This window comes from Mastomys coucha, unplaced genomic scaffold (assembly GCF_008632895.1).
Source record: "Mastomys coucha isolate ucsf_1 unplaced genomic scaffold, UCSF_Mcou_1 pScaffold21, whole genome shotgun sequence".
NCBI lineage: Eukaryota > Metazoa > Chordata > Mammalia > Rodentia > Muridae > Mastomys > Mastomys coucha.
In genome coordinates this window covers 23414483-23434519 of record NW_022196904.1, presented here as the reverse complement: position 1 = coordinate 23434519, position 20037 = coordinate 23414483, and the positions used below count along the sequence as shown (strand labels likewise).

Genomic DNA, 20037 nt, shown 5'->3' with positions numbered 1-20037 from the left:
GCAGCTGGGAAGGCCAGGGCCTGAATCTCCTCACCAAGCCCATGGCGGCCTCCTGCCCAGTCAATCAGACAAGACCAAGGGCACAGCCAGGAGAACCAGTCACATTGCGGTGACACTGCAGGAGAATGGTTAACATCTATGGGTAGAACTTATGCTCTCTGCTCATTCAAGCCTTATTTCATAAGAGCTTCTTCATTTCCTGCACAACACTGTGTGTGTGTCTCATCTATTCCAAGGTTTAGTTTTGCCAAGTCTAACTTTGTTAGTTTCTTTGTGTGCTGGAGTTGAGTATTTATTTGCTCTCCTTTTACTTAGAACACTTACAATTACCAGGACTAGGTACTGTGACAGGTATAATGAGTACAGAACCCTAGACCTTCCACCCCAGTGTTTACACAGGAGAAGGGAAGTTCATTTTCTTCAGAGTATAGTTTCAGTCACAGTGTACCAATTTCAATATATAGTGGAATTTATCCCTAATAAACCTTTAGATATAAATGTATTTACATAGGCACTTTAACATTTCCTATGGAAGCTTGGATCGTGGCTAAAGCTTTACTATTTCTCAGTTCTCTAAGTGTACTGATCATGGCATGGCTTTTGTTTATGAAAGTTTGAGACTGTAATGCATGTTGTCCAGGCTACCTGCTCCCCACCCCCAACTCAACTAGGTAGACCAGGATGGACTTGAACTCCTGTCCCGTTCCTACCTCCAAGTGCTGGGACTCCAGGATCTATGTAGCACCACACCTCGCTCACGGAGGCTTTAGTAAGTTATCCCAGCCCCTTCTCACACTGAACTCACCACATTCCAATTTTGAGGCTTCCGACCAGCAGAAGGGTAAACTAGGAACGAAAGCTTTAAGTCTTTCTTCATAAGAATTCTGTAACAGTCAAAGAGACGAGGTAAGATGTCCCTCCAGTTACTGGACATGTAAGCTTTCCTCTTGTAAGACTGTCAGAAGTTCACAATTATGAAAACAAAGAAAGCTGCTATATTTGGCATAATTTTTTGTTTGTTTTTTACTAGTCTCCAAGCTAGCCTCAACTTGTGATTTTCCTATCTTTGGCTTTCAGGTGCTTATATTACAGGCATGTAACAGCATGCCTGCTGCATTATCACAGGTGTGTAACAGCATGCCTGCTGCATTATCACAGGTGTGTAACCGCATGCCCGCTGCATTATCACAGGTGTGTAACCGCATGCCCGCTGCATTATCACAGGTATGTAAGAGCATGCCCGCTGCACTTGGCACACTTTAAATACTGGCTGGATGCTATTCCACAAACTATACACACCCTCATAGCATAACTAGAAATGTGGGTTTACCATTGCTACCTCAAAGAACTAAATAGTCAGTAAGTAATTTGCCCTGACTCACGAGGACATGTAAAAGGTCAACAATGGCTGAGTCCTTTCCACACTCTGGAGTTCAAATAACTATAAAGTAGCGAACACTCCACGAGCGTTGAAAGGGATGAATGGTGAGTGTGCTGCATTTTAGCAGAAGTGCAGCCTGAGGTATGACAGAGAGATCCCGCTGTATAATGATTGAGTTCTCTCCTCGGAGGGCTGGCCAGGGTGTGGGTGTGGAAAGGTTCCAACTGCTAATCTCTCCGCCGTGCTCGCTGCCCTCCTCAGTTTGTCCCTGCTATGAATCCCCTGAGGCCTGTGTGTTTGGCTCTGGGCCACTGAGAGGTATTCTTCTTTTCTTTACTTTCTTGGAACTTTCGAGTTTTCATCAACTAAAGCCTTATGATAAATTCTGAAACAAGTAAGTCCGCTCTGATTTCTGTAGTTATAAGGTTTCTTTTTGGTGACACGTGTCCAATCACTTCTAACTGGTCTTTGAGTATGAATTCTAGCACTGATGAGAAACCCTGTATTGTTGTCTTCCCACACTGTCAGCCACCACAGGGTTTTTCAACTGTATGGATTTTCTGATGGCAACTCATTCACTCCTCCGTCCCATATGAACCCTCTGATGTTGGGTAAGGTGAGAGCCGCGAATAAAGGCCTTTCCACATTGCTGACACTTATAGGGCTTCTCACCGGTGTGGATTTTCTGGTGTCGACTGAGCTCTGAGCCTCGGCCAAAGGTCTTTCCACACTCCTTACACTCATAGGGTTTCTCACCACTGTGGCTTCTTTCATGATGTGTTAGCTCTGATCTTCGAATGAAGGCCTTCCCACACTCCTTACATTTGTGGGGTCTATCACCAGTGTGAACTTTCTGATGTCTAAGGAGCTCTGTGGTGCAGGTGAAGGACTTCCCGCATTCCTTACACTTGTAGGGTTTATCACCAGAATGAGCTCTCTGATGTCGGGCAAGCTCCGAACCACGACGGAAGCCTTTACCACATTCCTTACACTTATAGGGCTTCTCACCAGTGTGAACACTCTGATGGCGAAGAAGGTGTGAGTCAGAGATGAAGCCTTTCCCACACTCCTTACACTTGTGGGGCTTCTCCCCAGTGTGTGTCATCTGGTGGAGAGTGAGCTGGGAGGCACAGCTGTACACCTTGTCACAGTCCTTACACTCAAAGCGCCGCGCCCCGGCATGAGTGAGCAGGTGCAGGCTGAGCTGTGTGTCGTAGCGGAAGGCCTTCCCGCACTCCTTACACTTGTGAGGCTTCTCCCCAGTGTGGATGCGTTGGTGCCGGAGCAGGTGTGAGGGGCGCATGAAGGCTTTCCCGCACTCCTTGCATTCAAAGCACTTCTCATCAGTGTGAACTCTCTGGTGAAGACTAAGCTGGGCGTTAGATGGGAAAGCCTTCCCACACTCCTTACACTTGTAGGGCTTCTCACCTACATGCAACTTCTGATGGTGACTGAGCTGGGAGGGAGTATGGAAGGCCTTCCCACATTCTTTACACTTATGTGGCCTCTCGCTACCCTGAGCACTCTGGGGTTTCAAGGTGTCAGAACCACAAGCAAGGGCACTTTTCTTACTCTCACTGTCTTTTCTGCTCTCCTGGGGTCTCTGATGCACAGCCATGTCTGACGTGGAGTTAAAGGCCTTGCTAGGCTCTGTGTGCTCACGGGCCTTCGCCTGACTGTGAATTTGCTCACGTTCAATGGGAGGTGCCTGGCACAGGGACGTTTTCTGACATTTCTCACACTTGCAGGGTTTTCCTCCAGGGTGAGCCTCCCTATGGGCTATGCACTGGACGGAAGCCGGCCTCGAGGCAGAGGTTACTGCAGCTTGTCTCAAGTGTTCCTCCTGCTGAGCTTGCTGACTCTCAGGCTCACATGTGACCTCTCTGTTACCTTTGGCCCTGCTGTCCTCAAGGCTGGAGCATGCATGTTTTTTTGCCATCTTTTGTTGCAATGTTTTAATTTTGGAACTGTCCTTTGGAAGGAACTTCTTGGCTTCTGTCCTAGACTCCCAATCTGTAAGACAGAAAGGAAGTGGAAGGTTATTTTCACACTTCAGAAGGGAGTATGTTAGAAGTGACAACTAAAGACAATGATAATTTAAACAACTTGTAACACAACATTGAATGGAGAGAGGGAGGGGTATGAGCTGAGAGATTGTGAGGAAAGCCCATAAGGGACGGGGAAAGCCATGTTCTGTCTACTCTGATGGGCCGCCAAATCAGACAGGAACTCCAAGAACAATGTCCAGGAATGGCCCAAGAAAACAGAGAACATAAACAGTAAGCAGTCAACAACAGCTCCCATCTCTAGCTTCAGACCATGTGCAGATGATCAGTTCTCAAAATTAAAACTACACTTATTGCTGGAGAAATGGCTCAAGAGTTATGAATATTTGCTGCTTTTGTAGGGGACTTGGATTCAGTTCCATCCATAATTCCAGATCTAGGAATACCAATACCCTCTCTTCTGACCATTATGGGCATCAGGCATCTAAGAAGTGCACGTATATACATGCAGGCAAAGACACCCACACACATAAATAAATAAGTCTAAATAGTATCTTTTTTTAAAAAAAGAGATTTATTTATTTTATTTATATGGGTATACTGTAGCTGTCTACAGAAACCAGAAGAGGGCATCAGATCCCATTACAGATGGTTGTGAGCCACCATGTGGTTGCTGGGAATTGAACTCAGGACCTCTGGAAGAGCAGTCAGTGCTTTTAACCACTGAGCCATCTCTCCAGCCCTCTAAATAGTATTTTAATGGTGCTAGGGAGATGGCTCAGCAGTTAGGAACACTTGCTGCTCTTATAGAGGACCCGTGTTTGCTTCTCAGCACTCTAACTCCAATGACTCACTGGCCTCCATAAGGATGCATGCGGTGCACACACAGACAAATGCGCACACATTTGGAAAAAGCACTGTTCCAGAATCTGCCCTTCACTACCTCTTTCTGACTTTTATCTGTCTTCCTTAGCTAATTCGACTCCAGGTTTCTGACCAATTGTGGATTCTTTACACTGTGAAGCATGGTATTCCTATAATATGCTGGCAAATACCTTGCCAAACATGGCTCACTCGATTGCTTTGCTCTAGCCCCCAGTCCCAGCTACGTGTGACCCTCTACAGAATAGGGGGCTCATTACTCTACCTACTCTGTTTGCATATAGCACATTTATTATACATCATCTCAGATTTCCTAGTATTATGAACAATTTCAAACATATATAGAAGAAGCACACTTAATCCCATCACCTAGACTGTATAGCATGCATCGTGTTCTATTTGCCTTATTCTGTGTCCGTCACGATGCTAGGTAACTTTCATGTATTTTTAACTTATTTTTCATGGTTTTTCCTCTTAAAATATCTCTCCAGTAAATTTTGTTACCATCATCCTACTGTAGCTAGTTTTGATTGCCTCACATAACTTTGATGTAGCCAAATTCCAATAGTTGATCCTCTCAGCAACTCTCTTAGCTACAGTTGTCCCCATGTTCCACAGACAGGGTTTCTCTGTGTAGCCCTGGCTGTCCCAGAACTCACTCTGTACACCAGGCTGGCCTCAGACTCAGAAATCCACCTGCCTCTGTCTCCTGAGTGCTGGGATTAAAGGTGTCAGCCAGCATACCACATCTTTTGTCATAGCATTTATCACACATCTTTTGTCACACATCTTATCACAGCATTTCCTCACAGATGTGTCATTACAGTCTCTGCATCGCCCTCTCCCCCCATTTGACCTCCTAGTCCCTGTTTCCCGACCCATGCATCTAGTTCTTAAGCTAAGGCTTATCTCAGGGCTCTGTGAACCACGTGGATTTTCCTCTTAGCAATCTACCCCTTCTGCCTGCCTCCTTGGCTAGAAGCACCTCTTTCCTGAACAGTAATGGTAAAGGGTCTGGGGCTGAGTCTAGTAACATTTTTGCTTTCTCCTCTTAGAATAATATGCAATTTAAAGCTTGGCAACAGTGATTCAGACAAACACTACATTTCCCAGACAGCCTTGCAATTCAGCACGACTCATCTGCTGCTTGAAGGGCAATTGAGTGGCAAACCTATACACCATCATCCATCCTCATGGCATGAATGCTGGGGGTAGAGCTGGGCCTCCGCATCTCTGGCCCCTCTGCTACAAACTGCTGCGTGATAGTCAAAGGCATCGGTGATGTGCCTGTAGCACCTCCTAGATCTCCTAGACCCTCCATTAGCCTCCACACACTGCTGTTCTCACCTCCTTGACCCGCCCTCTCTCCTGGACCCTTCTCTCAGGTTCCCTTGTTTCATCCATGTCCTTCCTCAGACAACCATCCCAATATTATATAATATAATGTATAATAGAGCTATACCTCTTCATTCTCTGATTTAAAACATAACTATGTCAATATTTTATTGCCTCTTAAATAGTACATATGCACCCATTTTTCCTCCCACTAGAACATGCAATCAATCTGATTGGATGGGGCTGTCCCTGTTCACTGTTAAGTCTGCAGTAAGTCAACACTAAGTGGGGCTGTAGAGATGGCTCAGTGCAGGCCTCATGCACATAAATAAAAACAAATGTAAAAGATTTTCCCATTGTTAGGGCTCAGAGAAATTCAGGGCAAATGGTTAAGTGAGAGGATTATTTAACATATGTCGCATCATCTCTCAGCTCTGCACGTACCAGAGTCCCCCTGGCTGGCAGGCCTTGCCCTCTACTTTCCTGGCTCCTGGCTCTCTCTCCTGCTCTCTTTCTCCCTCTCTCTTCCTCTCCCTGGCTTCCCCCTCTCATGGCCTGGGGTTCAGTGTGCTCCCTTCCAGCCGCCTCTGGCTATGCTCACTCTCCTGTGTATCTACAATACAAACCTTGTCCTCACCACATCTACGAACGGTCATGTGCTCATTTTTCATTTGCCTATGAAAAGCCTAAACCTAAAAGATTTCACTGTTGAAATATACCACTGAAGACATTTAGTATATATTCTTTTCCTTGTGTGTGTGTGTGTATAATCTGTACATGTGCATATAGAGGCCAGGGGACAGCCTTGAGTATCCTCCTTAGGAACACCATTTACCTCCTTGAGACAGTCCTTCAGTAGCCTGCAGCTCCTCCACTACACTGGGCTGGTGGGCCAGTGAGCCCCAGCAAGCCTCCTGTCCCTGTCTCCCCCAGGCCAGGATTATAGGCACACATTATCAAGCTTGGCATTTTTGGGCACTCTGATATTGAACTCAGGTCTCATTCTTTTGAGGCGTGTACTCTACTGACTTGAGCTACCTCTCAGCTTTTAACACAAATTCTTTAAAAAAAAAAAAAAGTCAGAAAAGGAAGGAAGACATCCCAGCTAGTTCAAAGGCCAGTGTTACTTATAGTTTTCTTTTGATATATGCTTTTACACAAGAATTCTAAAGCCTGGGCTGGCGAGATGGCTCAACAGGTAAGAGCACTGACTGTTCTTCCAAAGGTCCTGAGTTCAAATCCCCGCAACCACATGGTGGCTCACAACCATCCATAATGAGATCCGATGCCCTCTTCTGGAGTGTCTGAAGACAGCTACAGTGTGCTCATATACATAAAATAAATAAATCTTTAAAAAAAAAATCTAAAACCTTTTAATGACAATGACCCCAAGTGACAAAAGTGACAACAATGTTACATAGCATCAACATGAAAGTGAGCAACATCCTGCTTGACATCACTAGTATGAAATGCCTGGCAGGCACATCTACACTTATGCGGCTGCTTATGCTGTGTGTGGGCAGACTCTACCAAGTATGGCTGTAGTGAAAATACCTTTTAATTTGATGGCTGTGATGGATACCAAGTCCCACAAATACTAAAGCTATCCCACTGCATACGTTACATGGATGAGTTTTATGATCCCTGAGTTGTATTTCAATGAAGGTGTTTTAAAAAGCCAAGAGAGTCACAATTGTGGCTCAGGCCTTTAATCCCAGCACTGGGAGGCAAAAACAGGCAGATCTCTGTGAGTTTGAGGCCAGCCCGGTCTACAAAGTGAGTTCCAGGACAGCCAGGGCTACACAGAGAAACCCTGTCTCAAAAAGCCAAAGAGCCAAGAGAAACTAGACTTAAAATACAGGTAAAATGCTAGTCATGGGTTCTTCTCTGGAGTGAGCAGAAGCCATGACAGAGAACAGGAGTAAGAGTTCAGGGCCCTGTGCTAAGATGTCCTTCCCCCTTGACCTCTAGTTTTGCTTGCAGGGAGCTTTCCCAGCAGCACCTCAGAGCGCTGCCTTCTCAAACTGCCTGGGTTACAATCTGCCCTGGCCTCCCCAGTCCCTTGGGCCATCACTTACCAGGATGCCAAATTTTTGTCTCATTCCTCATAACCATCCAGGGCTCTTTGCCCTGCTCTAAAAGGGAGACCACACGTGGCTTAGTATCAGCAAGACCTGTCCAAAGACAAAAGGGGAAGTTCATTGTGCATGTCAGAGTTGCCGCATGCCTTCAGTCCTAGTGTTGTTGGCTTGCAGGCTATGGCCATTACCTGTCACTGCAGATAAAAGGGCTTTGCCACTCCAGTTCTCTCTATCCTTCTCTGTTCCCCCACTCCCCCTTCTTTGCCCTCATGGCTCTGCTCCTATCTGTCTATCTGTCTACATGTTCACTCATCTGACTCTACCCCTTCTCCAGGTTCTCACTTCCTGCCCTTCCCCTAAATAAATGCCCTTATACCAGATCTGTTGCATGGTGTGATTACTCGGGCACACCTTGGCATCAGCCTGGCAGGTACCCTCGCCGCATTGTATTTCATTATACCTAGTACTCTAGAGGCAGAGGCAGGCAGATCTCTGTGGGTTCAAAGCAAGCCTGAGCTACATAGTAGAAATTAAGTCCATGCCAGGCAGTGGTGGTGCACGCCTTTAATCCCAGCACTTGGGAGGCAGAGGCAGGTGGATTTCTGAGTTCGAGGCCAGTCTGGTCTACAAAGTGAGTTCCAGGACAGCCAGGGCTAAACAGAGAAACCCTGTCTCGAAAAACCAAACCAAACCAAACCAAACCAAACCAAACCAAACCAACAAAAAAATTTCTCCAAAGGACTCCCACTGGGTATAGTGGGTATAGAAACCCACTTACTGGCAAGCCCCATGCTCAGTAGTAGATGTCCAAAACAAACTCAATGGTATTATTGGAGGTTTTGTTTCTTGGTCTTCAGATGATTTGTTTGAGCTTTTTTCTTTTAAATATTAACAGATATTTTGCTTATATATTATGGTTTCCAATTGGTCTTCTACATGTATAAATGTATGTTTCTCCTGCTTTTACATCCGAGCCTCCCCATCCCCCGTTTGTTTAGTCCTATCCTGGCTTATTTATTTATTTTATTTTATTTTATTTTATTTTATTTTTATCTTTTCTTTTTTTTTCTTTTTTTTTGTTTTTGGAGACAGGGTTTCTCTGCTGGCTTGTTTTCTAATGACAGAAAAAAAGGGTGTGGATTTGGGTTGTGGGGAGGGTAGAGAGGATCTGGAAGGATTTGGGGAGGGAAAATGTAATCAGCATACAATGTATAAAAAAAATCTCTGTTCAATAAAAGACGGAGTGGGAGGGGGGAGTGTATATGGGTAGGAGGGAGAAACTGGGCCAGTAAGATGGTTCATGGGTAAAGGCCTGGCAAACTGAATTCAGTCCTTGGAACCCGTGTAAAGATGGATAGAGAGGGCCAGGCGGTGGTGGTGGTGGTGGCGCGCACCTTTAATCCCAGCACTTGGGAGGCAGAGGCAGGCAGATTTCTGAGTTTGAGGCCAGCCTGGTCTACAGAGTGAGTTCCAGGAGAGCCAAGGCTACACAGAGAAACCCTGTCTCGAAAAATCAAAAAAAAAAAAAAAGATGGATAGAGAGGACCCATGCCAGAGTTGTCCTCTGGCCTCTAAGTGCATGCCACCCTCCCACTCCAATAATAGTAATGATAAAGAAAAAAAAAACTCTAAGGATCAAAGTCAAGGAACATTAAAGCACTGGAGAAAATAACACAAATGCTTGTGTGTGTATGTGTGCATGTGTAACATCATTAATTTAAGCCAGTGCTTGAAAAGTGTTCATGAAAAACTCAACAAAAGCTTTTGGTGGGGGTGCATGCTTATTTCTCCAGCACCTATAAAGCTGAGGCAGGAGAATTGTCAGTTTAAGATCACCCTGAGCTACACAGCAGACTTTGTCTCAAACGAAACAAATCAATAGGTGCTGGAGAGATAGCTCAGCAGTTAAGAGCACTGGATGCTCCTGATGAGGACTGGAGTTCACTTCTCAAAAGCCACATGGTAGCTCACAACTGTCTGTAACTCAAATTGTAGGGGATCTAGTGCCCTCTTATGGTTTCCATGGGTACCAGGCATGCAAGTGATACATAGACATACATAGGCAAAAGACCCATACACATTTAAAAAAAAAAAAGGCCAACATTCTCCATAAAGGACGTTTCTGAACTTTGGTTGGGGGATGAGCTTACTCAGTGACAGCAGATTGCTGTAGTTATCCAACATCACAGCGCGGTACAAATTCCTATGGGAATGGTGCAAGCACTCCCACTCCTCCAGAGAGAAGTAAATGACCACATCCTCGAACCTCAGGTCCTGAAAGCACAAGAGACACATGAAACTAAGACACCAGACAGCAGAGGACAGTCCCCAGAACACCTGCACTCTTCCACACGGGCAGGCCAGTGCGGGAGCATAGGTGCCCATGTGGGCTTGAACATGGCTGTTCCTTGGCACTTCACATAAAGTCCATGAAACATGATGTTTCTCAATGGAATGTTATTGTACATGCAAGTACAGCACCCTCTGGTCACTGTCTCCATGTTCCATAGCAGCCGTGTGCGTGTGCGTGTGTGTGCGCACGCGTGCTTATGGGCGTGATGTGTGTCTTTGTTAAACTTTTCTAACTGGTCACTTTTCTAAACCTAGCTGTAACTCTGTGCTTTAATTGCTGATTCACTGTGTTCCATGTCTCTCTTCTCTAAACCTGTAAAAACTGCCCTTCTACATTTTTACATCTATAATAATCTCACTATGAGCCCTCACATCCATGACCTAACCTGTACACCTCTCGTCTCATGCTGTACTCCTTTGTTCCAAAGAACCGATGACAGTCACACCTCCAACCAGTGCCCCAAGGCTCAGTTTCTATTTATGGAAACTCAAGAGTAAGATAGAAGGGTTTCCTACAGTGAGCAAAGCTGTAACTGGTGATAAACTAGTGGAATCACCACTCCAATCTGCCCTAATAGCTGCAGGAAATGTACTTCCCACTGAAGACATCCTTTTAAGAAGGCCTCCCACTCTTGAAAAACCAGAAAAGGCCTCCCACAAACATCCCTGGAAAGAGTTAAAATAGAAAAAACAAATCCGTCACTGCAAAACACAACAAAGACTATGGAACCATTAGCCAGCACAACAGGTGCTCAAATCCCCAACTCCCTGATAACAGAAACCAAAACAATAAAGTAGATGAAAGTCTGAGAAAAACTTTACAGTCCTACTTTTAAACACAATGGCCTAGTAAGTAAGAGCAGGTGAGCTGGCCCTACCCCTCACAGGCTGCAGCCCTGGAAGCAGGCCTGCACACTGCCCAAGCGCCACAGTGGAACTGGCCCTGATGGCGAAGCCAAGAGTAAGCCAGCCCCACGGGTGTGAGAGTGGGAGTGCTGGCTCAGCCCCTTGTAGGCTGCAGCACTTGGGAGAGTAGGCTGGAGCCTTGACTGGGCAGCACTGTGGAGCTGGCTCTGGAGCAATGGGTGTGGGTGAGCCAGCCCTGAGGGGACGAGAGCAGGAGAGCTGATTCTGTCTTCTGCAGATGGTGGCATTGGGTGGCCCAGCTGGAGCAGTGCAGGAGAGCTTGGCCTGGTGCTTTGGGTACAAGACACTTGGCAGGTTGACCAACTCAGCCACCATCCAGGCCCACATCAATAAATGGCCTACCTTAAAATCTACTCCATCTATGAAATGTTAGAGTGTGTGAAAGGGCCAGCCCTACAGATCCAAAGCTGGAGGATCTCTATGACACAGGACAATAGCTGTGAGGAGACCCGGTGAGGATCCAATATTGCTGGTGTCACACAGCCAGAGATCTTAAGCCTGACCAATGACTCCTTGTAAGGAACATCTGCAAGTGAAAATGTGTGGGCAGAGGAATATACTGTGGGGTACACTACAGCTTCCACAATGAGATGTTTTCTATGCTTTGTTGTGTGTGTGTATGCTTGCTTTATTTTGGATGGGATGTCACAAGGGCAAAGGGTGTATGTGAGGGGATGGGAAAATGAGTGGTACTGTGATACACAATGTGAAACTCCCAAAGAACCAAAAAAAAGTTAAAAACCCAATGACCAAGAGTGACAGTGTGCTGTAGTGGCCCATATTTTTAATCACAGCAATAGGGAGGCAGAGGCAGGAGGATCTCTCTGAGTTTGGGTAATCCTGGTCTTCAAAGTGAGTTCCAGGCCACCCAGGGCTGTACAGTAAACTCTCAAAACAAACAAACAAATCTGTGAGTCACACAGGTGGCCCTGGTTAGACTATATGGGTCAGAAAACAAATCTGGGAAAGGAAAATGTAAAGAGACTAGGGTGTTGTCTGGGGTGGGAGGAAGATAGGAGAGGTGGAGAAAGAGTTACCAGAATGCATTCTACACCAGCATGAAATTGTCAAAGGAACATCATTAAAAGAGAAAAAAGAGGGGCTGGAAGATGGCTCAGCAGTTAGATCGTTGGCTGCTCTTCCAGAGAATGCAGGTTCAACTCCCAGCACCCATAAGGCAGCTCACAACCATCTGTAATTCCAGTCTCTGGGGATCTACCATCTTCTTCTAGCTTCCATGGGTACCAGGCACACGAAGTGCAAAGACACACATTCAGGCAAAATACCCACACACATAAAATAAAAATAAATCTTTTTTCCCCCCTAATTTTATTTATTTATTTTATGTCTGAGTGCTTGGCTGCACGTATACCGGCATGCCAGAAAAGGGCATCAGCTCCCTTTATAGATGGTCATGAGCCACCATGTGGATGCACACAGGCCCATTGCAGCCTCTGCCCAGGCTGAGCCCACAGGACCAGTCAGCACTAATGGGGCTCAGTGGGGAAAAAAAAAGCTAAGGGGACATAGGGCTGCCTGGGGGAGGTGACAGGGAAAGCTGAGGATGCATATGATCAATAGACGCTATTGTCAAGGAGCAAATAAAGGTACCCTATTTTAAACAGCATGCTAGCAGAATTAATGACACGGTCACAGCTGTCCCACAGGGTTGTGACTAGGATTGAATAAGATCACACTGGGAAGAATTCAAACCACCATGACAAAGCCAGGGCTTAAGCTGCTGGTGTCTGTCAGCACCTCATACACTGGAAACAGACCCATGGGGACAATCACACGCACAGACAAGAATCTGGAAACAATAGCCGCTGAGTGTCTCTGGGTGATTAATGTTCTTGAGCAGTCCTCAATTTTTTTTTTCAGAAATCTTCTTTACTAGTGTACATACAGAATGCATTCAAAGTTTTCCATCTTGTAGAAAAATGAGTCGGAGAGGCCAGGCAGACTCCCTAAGCTATCATGACTTTTAAGCAAGAATGCCATCCCTACAGTGACCCTAGAAAGGACAAACTAGAAATTAAGCAGAAATAACCTTATTCTGCTGACTGATCAGGTTTACTGCCAAGACTTTGTTCTTCTAATAAACAAAAGCCAGGGAAACAGAAGTTCTAGATAGCGCAGACGTTATTTGTACAAAGCAGTCGCCCTAGGCTGTGGGAAAACTACTCCACAAACATGGTTTTGTCTTCTCCAAATCACCTAAGTCTCCCAGGAAGATTCCTCAGTTCTCAGCAGCACTTAGAAACCAAGAAGCTTTTCCATGAACAAAGTGGAAATGCAGCTTACCCTGGCCATGTTCTTAAAGGCAAAGCTCTTCATTCCCCGTCTTGCGGTTTCTAGGAAAGAGAAAAGAGGTGGGAAATGGTTAGGAAACTGTGCTCAGAAAGAGCATCATCCTGCACCATCACACCTAGCCGTAAGAGGACAAAAAGGCCCAGACCTTACTACCTTCACGTAGTACAGACTGGGATCTTGGGGCAGAGTCCCAAAGGTAGCTTTATTAAGAAAGCTGTCTGCAGCCACCATCTTTAACAAGTCCTATCTCATCCATCTCAGAAGGTAAGCAGGGCTGGGCTTGTCTGGTTAGTCCGTGGATGAGGGAGAGCCTTACTCCACTGTCTTCAGCCCCAGCACTTCACAGTGAGCCCAAGTCTGTCTAAGACACTGCGTAAGAGTGTGTGCACTGCTGTCCTTCAGTCCGTGGCATGCATCCACAGATGTGGAGTGGGAGACCTAGAGCTAGCCTGAGGGAACAGCGGCCACAGCACTGGAGAGCTGTGTGGGGAGCATGGGGAGGTTTGGAGAGAGTCCTGGTAGCTGTGGTCCTTGCTGCTGGACACAAAAACACACCAGGAGTTACAAAGGCTTTCTACAGTTGGAGTCCACGCCAGTCAGACTCCAGCCAGTGTAGACCCAGCTCTCAAAGACAAGAGTCCACTGTACTCACTGAAGGAAGACTGCGTGCCCTGGGGCACAGCTGGTGCTGGACCACACACCTACTAACGTCCCTAAGATAGGAGCAAGGAAGCAGAAAATGCAGCAACCAGAGCCAAGAGGAGCTCTTTCCTCAGTGTCCCTCTTGCACCCTCTACTGACTAAGCTTAACATCATACCCCCTGTTATGAGACCAAATCACAGCTCATGCCAAGGAGTAACTAAACCTTAATCAGGACATTAACTGTAGGTGGCAGCCTTTTCCTCTGGCTACTCAGCTCCTATATACAGCATCAGACATATGCTTAAGCTCCCTATGACAACCCAACTCTTTAGTCCTACCTAGCAATTTGCAGCTAAGCAAATGAGAAGATGCACAATCCTAACAGTTGGCTATCAGTACTAACTGGCTAATTAGTGGCTATATTAATTATTTTTCAAATTTAGCTACACTGCACTGAACACTCTTTTACCTAAAGAGTATGTTATAGCTGGGCGGTGGTGGCGCACACCTTTAATCCCAGCACTTGGGAGGCAGAGGCAGGGGGATTTCTGAGTTTGAGACTAGCCTGGTCTACAGAATGAGTTCCAGGACATCTAGGGCTACACAGAGAAACTTGTCTTGAAAAACCAAAAAAGTTCTCAAAATCTGTATATAGAATAAAAATAAAAAACCATAGATAATATATAAACACATATAGCAAGATAAAATATACAAAGTTAACAGCAGCCTTCACATTTAAAATCAGGTACACATCAGGCTTGAGGCCTGCAGCTTTTTCCTTTTCAAGAAAGTACTTACTCTGCACCACGAACTTCACCATTCTGGGCTTCCACACGCAGTTAAAGGACAAGCAGGGTGGCCTAAATCTTCATCCTGAGGTCAGACTCCTCAGTCACTTCCCCTGTCCTTTCCTTTCACTGCTGCCATGTCCCACCAAGTCACACAGACTGAGCAAGAGCAAGCCAGAGCTCTACAGCCCTACTGCCTCATGCAGCCACAATCCAGTTTTTCATGAAATCACAATCATTCCAACCAGCAAGGTGTATTTCTGCTAATTCTTTCTTTTTAATCTCCCCCTATTCTGCATTCTGTGAGCTACTTGGGCAAGGTGACTGAGTCTGAGAAAAGGTTATGTGGACCTCAACTTAGAGCCAGTTGGCCAAAATTTAAAAACCACTGGAGTTTCTCAGGTGGGGACAGCATCAGAACTCCCTTTTATTAGAGAACACCCAAATGGTGTTTGCTGCAGCAGAAATGTATGAACGTAGACAAATGAGAGGCCACCTCTATTTGTGATATCAGTCATCCCAAATTTTATCATTTTGATATAAAGACCAGACAGACTCAGATTCCTCATAGTATAGTTAACACTATGGCTTACTTCATCTTCAATATTGCTGTCTTTCCTTCCCCCATTCCTTCCCTGCCCACCACCTTTCTTGGTTTTTCTGTCCTGTAACTCTTTCTGTAGACCAGGCTGTCCTCAAACTCACAGAGATCCTCCCGCTCTCCTTTCCATTGTCCAGCCTCTGGAAGCTAAGTTGAGAGTGGACTTTTCCGGAAAATCCCAGTACTGGGTCAGAGTGTCCTCCAGGCTTGCATAAGAACCTCTGCCCTATGGGGAGGGGGAGGCAACAGGGGTTTGTTTTTGTTGTTTTTGTTTGTTTCTTTGTTTTTTGGAGGGGAAACTGGGAACGGAGAAATTTACATGTAAATAAAGAAAATATCTAATAATAATAATAAAAAAAGAAATCATGTAACTTTTCTCATCATAATGCAATAAAAGTTAAAAAAAAAAAAGAATCTCTGCCTTTAACCTAAGGACACTTACGTTTCCTTGGTTTATCATCTGTAACATTTGTTATATACTAGGAAGGGTTAAAGACTCATGAAGATTGCTTCTTATCCTTCTCAAGTGGATCTGATTAATTAGCCACTTTCTCTGTGTTTGTTTCCTGCTCCTTTCCCAAGCTGGTGGGAGTGAACACATGCTGTGCAGCCAGAGCCTGCCTCCAGAAAAGCAAGCTTAGAAACTCACTACACCTTCACTTGCAGCTCCCTCGGCCAGACTAGAAGATAAACAAGTAGCAAGTTCCCAGTCCCTCAAAATGCCCATCCTCACTCATATGATCCCGTGACAACCTAGCTTCCTCCACCTGACTCTCCTTAGCCGCGCTGCAGTGCCTAGCAGCAAGAATGGAAACCCTAAACGCATCTAAGTCCCACTTTTGGCTGGAAGTACACAGCTACTTCAGCAGCTGCTTCAGGAGCGTGCCTGATGCCTGTTCCCATGTAACCGTCTAGGGAGACTCACTGTCCACTGACATAATTTAAATTTTAGAGTTAGGTAGCTAGAGATATCAGCAGGCGTGGAGACCACTGAGGAAGGCCCCCTTCCCCACAGCACCCTCTCCTCTAGGATTTCCCACACTAGAGAAAGGTCCTAAGACTTCCCTGGTAAGTCTTTATTCACCTTTGCCCAGCAGGAAACAAACTACTCATTTCGGAAAGTGTCTCCCCTCCCCACCTTTCAACTGGCTAATTAAAAACAAAAAACAAAAAACAAACTAAAACAAACCACCACCAACAAAAACACACCTAAAACCCTCAAGAATGTTAGCTGGGGCCCACCAGTGTCTAAAAGTCCTCTACAAACTTGTTTTTCTAGATTCCTGCTCTTCCCCACTTCCAGGCAAAGCCCGCCCCACCTCCAGGTCATAGAGACAACCTCACTCAAACTATGGACAAGCCATCCATCAGACACATGTCATAGAATCTCCCCTTCTTCTGAGATCGACAGAAGGGACAGACAGCCACGATGCCTCATAGGCTCAGCGCTCCTCAAAGTCCCCATTATGCTGGTGCCTGTCTGTTCCTCTATGACATTAGTAACTTTTAATAAATCTCATACATAAAAAGAGAACAAGGCATCGTGGATCATGTGGAACAAATCTAAAACAGGGAACCAACCACTCTTCTGCCAAGCTCACTAACAGAGACTATACTGGGAATACTTTGTAAGTGTAAATGGCTTTTGTGTTGCTCAGTTGTTAAATTTAGTTGGAGCAGAAGCAGCGTCGGTTAGTTACATGGGAACACGCATCAGTTACGCTGAGACAGCTGCTGAAGCTTCCCATGGGTTTGGCACAGGCACTTTGTGCAGCTGACACCCATCTGTTATCTGCTGGCAGTCATCAGTCACAATTACCACGGTGACATCAGTTACAATTATCACGGTGACCCGCATTTCCAAGGCTCCATGGTCTAAGAGAAGAAACTATTAAGATGGAATTAACAGCACTAAAAAAAAGTGATGAGCTTTTATAAGCACACACCTCACATCACCCAGCGACCCTTGCCTCTCTGTTTATTTTTCAGGAGATGAAATGCTGCTATGTCTTCTCCGTGTGAGGTCTCGTGTAAAAGCCAAGGTTGCCTCCTTGCTGACAGTCCCCAAACCAGAAGCTGTTCAGCTGGTCACTGACAGGTGACTGGATAAGCTAGTTGTGGAAACAATGGTAATAAAAAGAAGCTACTGGGACAGCAGTGTGGCAAAAGCTCCCAGGATCTGAGCAAATGAAGCCAGCTGCCACCAAACCGTGCGAGATTCCACTTATGTGAAGCGCTAGAATGTGCAAACTAACCCACCAAGATGGAACTGGTGACTTTAGACTGGAGTCTTCTGAGAGGAAGGGCGAGGACACTGTAGGACAGTGGAGTAAATATTCTATTTTCTCTTCTAGAAGTAGAGATATATGTCTCTGTGTATACATTTATCAAGAACAGACTTAAGAATCTATTCAAAATGCTTCCATTTATAAAAAGGAAAAATTTTAGTCTCTAAAGAAGTCAATACAGTTTCTGGAGTCCAGGGTTGGTAAGGAACTACGAGAAGGAATGAGAGGCTGGCCTACAGAGACTTTCAGAGCAAAGGTAGAGAGCAGCTAATAGGCTGGCTCCTCCTTTTGAGTGTACGAAGCTTGGAAGCTGTCGTTCTCCTAACGAGTACACCTATCTTAAAAACCAACATCTCAGACTCACCCCAACAGTGCGACCCAGGAGAGACTATTCCTCCCTGAGACACAGGCAGATATGAGAATCACACTGGACTACAGCAGAAACCACAGAAAACAAGTCATGGGGTAGAAAACCCCACGCCACAGCTGATCATTTCCCAGGCAGCATCCCTGAACAACGCTGAGTCCTAGTCTCAGGAGAGTGCTGCCACACACTTTCATGAGTTTCTTTTTTATATAAAAACAAAGTGGATTTTATTTAAAATATAAGGGGGTGGTATCCATTTTGGTTAATAAAGTTGGCCTGTAGTGTTTTAACAGGATTTTAGTGCCAGCCCACAAGGCATGCCAAGGGCATTTTGAATGCTAAATACAAGAGTGAAGAGATTGCTTAGTTTGGGTGGTTGAAACAGTACACCCAGCAATTTCCCTCCCTTTCTCTACAAATCCTCAGGCAGTACTACAGTTACATCTGGCAGCTCAAGTTTCAACATTTCAAAGCAGAAGGGTAGAGGAAAAGCTTGGGGGTGGGGGGAGCATAAATTGAGAAATGTAACTGACAGAGGCAGCTGCCACTTGTGGCAGACTAGAGACCAGTTGCCCTGCCATCTTCCCAAGCAGACTATGGTCACTACATTCTTGAGCAATGTGTCCAACACTCAGGATGGAGAAGCCTAGAGAGTAAGCAGACAGAAGATGCTTTGCATCTGTTCCTAAGTGGTACACGTGACTAAGGCCAAACACAGAGACTGTGGGGAGCCCACAAACTGGGGCAAGCAGAAAAGTGGAGGACGGTACCACGAGCAGCAGAGGGCAGCCATTTCCTCCTCTCCAGTACAGCCTGAGCAACAGCACCTGTCACCTTCCTTGACAACAAACCTCAGCAAACAAGCCAAGCCTCATTTCCATTTGCTTGTCTCAGCATGTCTGATTTGCCCGCTGTGTACTGAGCAGTACACACAGGACAGAAATAGGTAGCACCAAGGAATAATAAATTGTAGTTATCACAGGTCTGTTCTCTCTCTCTCCAAAATTCCTGCCCCACTCCTTGAGCCTCAACCCAAGCCTGTCTAGCATCAGGAATGGCTAGTGTGTGGACAAGGCACTCGGGGAGCAGGCCTTTCCCAGTGGGTAAGAGCTTCAGTCTGATCTCTAGCTGCCTCACCAGGTTCTTAGTCGAGACCACAGAAATTCTCCAGTGTCTCTGACAGAAGGGTGGGAAAGCCACCTTCTGAAATACACCCAGAATGTTCTGTTCTTCATAAGACAAACTCCAGGAGCCGTATGCAAGAGCTAATTTACTAGTTTACTAGTGGGGTTTAATTGGTACTAAGTGGCCTGAAAAGGAGGTTCACTGTAGTCACCCTGCTCCTCTACAGGGTAAAAACTCAGAGGCACTAGTGAGGTTCACAGTTGAGAGCAGCAGTTCACTGGACGACAGAGACCAGATATTCCCTTCACATCAGGTGCTAGAACAGGGGAGACTCACTGGAAAGAGGGAAAGTGACTTCAGAATGGAGATGCTACACAAGATTCCCAGTTCCCTTCCTCTCCTCCTACACCTGACCACCAGATAGGTCTGTTTCCTGGAGTTACTTTTGTCAAGAAATGTCTAGTTTTCAATAAAAAACAAATTGCAAGGCGCAATAAAAATGAAACACCAGGTTGGGCAGTGGTGGCGCATGCCTTTAATCCCAGCACTTGGGAGGCAGAGGCAGGTGGATTTCTGAGTTCGAGGACAGCCTGGTAAACAGAGTGAGTTCCAGGACAGCCGGGGCTGCTATGAGGAGAAACCGTGTCTTGAAAAATCCAGAAAAAAAAAAAAAAAGGAAACACTAGAGTTAAGACAAGAACCTCACTCAGGTATGACAAGACTATTGTAGTTGAGCGGATGGGATTTAAAATAGAGTAGCATGCAAAAGGCTTAGTGGGAAAGGGGTGGGGCATAAAAACTCTAAAGAAAGAAAGCAGGAGTCAACGCCACAGTCAGAAATACTGCAAAAGAAACAGAATGCCTTTGTGGGCACAGAGCTAAAACTCAAGTTTACTGAGGAAATCTTTGAGCTCCCGCATGTTTTAGTAGAAACTTCAAAAGCTAATA

At 45.7% G+C, this 20037-nt stretch overlaps 1 protein-coding gene across 1 annotated transcript; it reads right to left on the bottom strand.

Moving 5' to 3' along the window:
• Positions 1-1952: 1952 nt before the first annotated feature.
• Positions 1953-14740, bottom strand: LOC116100331 (zinc finger protein 568). Its single transcript, XM_031384146.1, has 5 exons — positions 14719-14740; positions 13269-13318; positions 9836-9959; positions 7683-7778; positions 1953-3394 (listed from the first exon to the last, which is right to left on the bottom strand). The coding sequence occupies exons 1-5, from the start codon at positions 14738-14740 to the stop codon at positions 1953-1955; spliced, it is 1734 nt and encodes a 577-aa protein (XP_031240006.1).
• Between the last annotated feature and the right edge of the window lie 5297 nt (positions 14741-20037).

Coding starts and splice junctions, on each gene's coding strand:
- LOC116100331 (XM_031384146.1), bottom strand. CDS start 14,740: ATGGTGAAGTTCGTGGTGCAGA. Junction 7,779..9,835: donor CAGCAATCTGCTGTCACTGA/GTAAGCTCATCC, acceptor GTCTTTGGACAG/GTCTTGCTGATACTAAGCCA. Junction 3,395..7,682: donor GACAAAAATTTGGCATCCTG/GTAAGTGATGGC, acceptor TCTGTCTTACAG/ATTGGGAGTCTAGGACAGAA.